The 4,838-nt window shown below is 45.3% G+C and overlaps 1 protein-coding gene across 1 annotated transcript; it reads right to left on the bottom strand.

Annotated features, from left to right (window-relative positions):
• Positions 1–406: 406 nt before the first annotated feature.
• Positions 407–4,239, bottom strand: LOC133975051 (protein SET-like). The gene is made up of 8 exons (XM_062412911.1): positions 4,012–4,239; positions 3,019–3,076; positions 2,779–2,921; positions 2,596–2,699; positions 2,385–2,498; positions 2,032–2,202; positions 1,775–1,909; positions 407–1,692 (listed from the first exon to the last, which is right to left on the bottom strand). The coding sequence occupies exons 1-8, from the start codon at positions 4,079–4,081 to the stop codon at positions 1,672–1,674; spliced, it is 816 nt and encodes a 271-aa protein (XP_062268895.1). The 5' UTR covers positions 4,082–4,239; the 3' UTR covers positions 407–1,671.
• Positions 4,240–4,838: the final 599 nt, after the last annotated feature.

The following is a 4,838-nucleotide window of genomic DNA, read 5'->3' as shown; positions in this document are numbered from 1 at the left end:
GATACGCACGGGACTTCCGGTTTGGGCCTGCCTCCTGCTGGCGGGAGAAGTACATGACAGGTAATTAATTTAGTGCCTGTGAAACTTTAATACAGTGAAATTATTAGCAACATTTTAATGTTCTTATTTGACGTCTGTGTTTTAAGCTTTTGTCTTGTGAAGTTCTCTATTCATGAAGTCAGTGTCATCACACATCGGTTTTAAAGCTTCAGTTGTATAAAATGAGATGAATTCAACTTTTATTAATCTGAATCTTTTTTGACAAATATTGAACAGAACTGAGCTCATACTTTTAGATTTTACTGTTGTTTTTATTTTAAGGACCTGGATGAAGTACGACTTTGTGAAGCTTCACTCTGTGGGAACACTTCACACGTGAACCACCCTGAGAAGAAACACACTCCAATCATCATGTACACATTTATTTATTGTAACAAAGCAACTGGTACACTTAGTTGAACGTTAACAGGTTTCCAGTGGAACAGGAGAAACGCCACAGAAATCGTTTTCTCTCCCGTCTCAAAATGTTACGCAGAGACCTCAAATTAGTTTGTTTTATAAAAAATGTACATTTCAAACTTTGTTGTGGCTGCCTGTAAAACAAGATCATGAAAATGTATTAAACAGAAGTCCAGTCAGTGTCAGAACCTGCGCTGCTGCTGCCCCCCCGGGTTAAACTGTGCATAATCACCCTCTGACTAACACACAGGAACATCCCAAAAAACATTTACAACAGTTGGAAAGAAACAAGCTGGTGCGTTCGATCAGTTCCATTAGAACAATAAGTCACAAAGGAAAATGCAACTTCTAATAAGCCTCGGCCCTCACCACTGGATATATTATAATATACATTTTTTTATATAAAAGTGGCTAGGATGCTATGACTGGGTTATCACTGCACCGTGGCTTATTACAATTGAACTCACAACTTTAACAGAAACTGTCATTTCCTATCTTACACAAAAAATTGCTATTGTACGTATTTTAAATTTACGTATGACGTGCAGAATGTTTTTTTATTCTATAACATGTCTTTGGGTGATGAATAGAAACAATGATCCCCGTTCACACCTGGTGTTCAAAGTCATCCTGAGAGATACGAGTTCACATGAGGTCGTCCGCTCACACCTCAATGTCCCTGTGACCGCTTGTGATCTGAGGTCACTTCCTGCTCAATATGCAAATAAACATGTACATGATTTGTGTTAGCGCAAACCAGCTAACGTTTTTACCAAGTCTGAGTTGGCAGTGTGTCCGTCAATGTGTTTGTGCGTTTGATAAATCAGTAGAAATCAGTCAGAGTGGAAACATGAGTGAACACATTCCCAGTGTGGTTCGAGTCGTCTCGTTCTGATGTCACAGTCGAGTCGGTTCACACCTGAGCACGTGTGATCGGATCTGTCAGGATGGATGTAAACGCCGGGTGGGAACTAGCTCAATGACAGAACCCCCCGCGACCCGTGTGACCTTCAGACATGATTATATGATGGACAGGTCACGGCTGCAGAGGAAGAGGACGGACAGCCTAACAACACACAGCAAAGGAAAAAAAGAGGATGTTGTTTTTTGCGGTTGTTGTTTTTTTTCTACAAACCCCCCCCCCAAAAAAACAAAAGAGTTTGCTCCAACGGGTTGAAGGACGATCACAGACGGAGGGAAAGAGGTTAACGTTTAATCATCATCGCCATCGTCCTGCAATTAAGAGGAAGAGTAATTAGTCACAGCGACCTCGACAGGACAAGAAGATCTGAGATGTTACATAAGCTCTTCTCACCTCTCCATCTTCTCCATCACCATCTTCATCCTCATCTTCACCTTCCTCCTCCTCCCCCTCGTCAATGTCTTCCAGACCCTCCTCTTCATCGTCGTCGTCATCGCCGTCACCGTCCTCGTCTTCCATGTCGGGGACCTTGGAACATTCACAAGTTATAAATCTGATCCTGCTCATCACCGTGTGGTCGGTTAACTCTGAGCCTGCTGCCTCGGAGCCTCTGAGCCTGAGCAGGGTTGTGTGTCTGACGCTGCTCCTACCAGGTAGTACTGCAGCGGGTTGGGCCAGATGTCGTCCTTGATCACTTCTCCCAGCTCGTCAGCGCCGGCGTCCGAGTGGTCGGTGAACCAGGTGAAGAAGCTCTCCGGCTCCTCGTGCTGCCGCTTCTTTCCAGCTTTGTTCGGCGTCTGACCGGCACGCTTCGTCAGGTCCTGAGGAGAAAACGTGTCGGTCAGGACTTGAGCTTATGAAGTGTTGAGGAAAGGACAATAGAAATGTTGGCCCCTCATAACACTAGAGGGGGGTTTCTACTGGAGAGGTCAAAGGGTTCGATTCCAGTTTCCTGCTCTTAAGAGATGACTCTGTACTTTTTATAATAAAAACACAAACCAACCTTTCCAGCTTTCCATTTGATCTCAGTCGACTTGGAGACCGGGTCTCCGCTCTCGTTCACGTTGAACTCTTTGGAGAGGGCTTTGTTCTCGAAGTACGGGTTCTCATCGAAATACTGCAGGACAACGGAAAACACATCTGTGTCACAGCAGCAGCAGAATGAGTGTGGTCGCTCAGGATGTACAGACACAAAGTGAACACGACAAACTCACAAAATCTATTCTGTATCCCGACTTGATGTCCTCGAACTCGGTGACCTCCACCCTCGACAGGTAGTGAAGCGCCTCCTCGTCCTCCTCGCCGAGAAGAGCTGAAACTACAGGTCACGTTTCAAATCATAAAGCAGATCAATCAATACACACCTGACAAATAAATAACACTAAACGACAGTTTACCTTGTGGGTGGTTGACGAATGTTGTGACCCAGAAGTTGGGGATTTTGGCTATGAGTTCTGATCTCTTCTGGAAGTACGGCTGGCGTAATTTGTTGAACTGCTGCTCTACTTTTAAAATTTCTTCACTAGCCTGTTCGTTCAGTCTGCAGGGAGCAAAAAAAAAACACAATAAGAAACCTCTACACACACACACAGACAGACACGCACCTGTCACACCCAATAAAAACAATTCTAACTCACCTGTCGATTTCATTCTGGACTTCGTCGATGTGTTCGATCGCTTCCTGCTGCTCTTTTTCTGAAAGAAGAAGAAAACTTTGAATTAGGATTTCAAAATAAAAGCTTCAGGACACATCACAGCTGTCTACAACAAACATGGCGTCCCGCTAACTACTGTAACCATGGTTACTGAAATCTATCTGAAGTCATATTTCAATACTTCAATTTATCACAGTTGTAGGACGGCTTAATATTTGAATACTCTCCATAACTATTTTACAAAACTGAATATGATCTTTTACATCTTGACGTTTTAGCAGGAGCTCGGTTCTCTAGTTTGTGTGTTTCCTTGTGTTACAGTGTGTGTTCCTGCAGGCTGGGGCTTCCTGTTGCAGTAGGGATGTTTAAGTGTGTGTAACAGTATGTGTTTCTTTGTGTTACACTCTGTGTGTGTCTGTGTGCAGCCGAGCCCAGTTAGCAGGAAACTCTGCATGTTTGTCATGTTCTCAGATCAAAGCTCGTGAGCTTCGGGTTCTTTTCTCGTTCCAGCTCCACGCACGCACGTGCTGCTCGGATCTCAGTGTTTACACGGAGCTCCCTGACTGACCCGCGCACAAAGAGCACCTGGCACGCGTGCGTGTGTTAGCGCGACCCGGCCTCCTGCCTGGGAGCCGGCGGGATGCGACCGTGCTGCTGCGGCTCGTTGGTGCAGAATCGAGCACGAACCGTGTCACATGTGCGCGGACGCGAAGCTAACAGCCGCGAACACAAAGCAAACAGTGGCCCGTCGCACTCCGCTGTTAGCCACAGGAAGCTAACTGCTAGCCTCTCACGCTGGCTACAGCTCGTGTTAGCATGCTACGTGTGCAGCAGCGTCAGACAGGTGGAGCAGACGCAGCCTCGTGTTTATTCGAGGTTCTTTGTTGTTTTCTGTAAACTACGCAGGAAACAACAACATGACGGTAAACAAATGAAAATGGCGTAGAGGGGATAACCGCCATTCTTCTACGTTACCGGAGGTCTCGTCCGCTCCGTCGTGGTTTGAATTCTCCTTCCGGCTGACTTTCGCCGATGAGGCCGACATGGTTCAGTTCACCGCGTCTCTCTGGACCCGCTGCGTGTCCCGGGGAGTTTAGCTCGTCTCTGCGGGAGGAAAGTTTCTTCCACCTTCTACAGTGCGTGAGTCCGAACGCACGATCAGTAGGACCCGCACAGCTCCGCTTGTTTCTGTCCGAGAACCAGGTCCGTCAACACGGTCACTGTGCCCTGCTGCCACCAGGCGGCGGGAGGGCGACACTACAGTGTCCTGGACCTGGACTAGATGTCTGGTACTAGATGTCTGGTTATACGATACGAATTTATACAACACGTATTTATACAACATGTATGTACATATCACAAGTATGTATATATTACATTAATATATGCAATACATTAATATAACACATTTATATGTATAACACATTTATGTATATGACACATGTACGTGTATAACACATTTATGTATAAAACACATGTATGTATAAAACAAATATATGTAAATAACAAATGTGCATGTCAAACATCCATGTTCAGTTTACACAGAGCTGAGGTGGATCAGCTCTAACCCTCACTCACACATTCCTCTGCGTGTGTTCCGATGTGCAGGTTAGTAGTTGTGTTAGTTCCTCGTCCCCCTGGTGGAGTGTGAAGAGCAGACCATGTCACACCTTGTACATTTTGATCAGCCCAATGAGACAAGTTGTGATTGGTGACTCAAACAGAGTCTACAATTTGTCAGATTGATGATTTTACATATTTTATTGTTTTGACTCACTCTCTCTGACATTGTTGAGAAAAGG

Source organism: Platichthys flesus, chromosome 19 (assembly GCF_949316205.1).
Source record: "Platichthys flesus chromosome 19, fPlaFle2.1, whole genome shotgun sequence".
Taxonomy (NCBI): domain Eukaryota; kingdom Metazoa; phylum Chordata; class Actinopteri; order Pleuronectiformes; family Pleuronectidae; genus Platichthys; species Platichthys flesus.
This window is presented reverse-complemented; position numbering and strand designations above follow the sequence as displayed.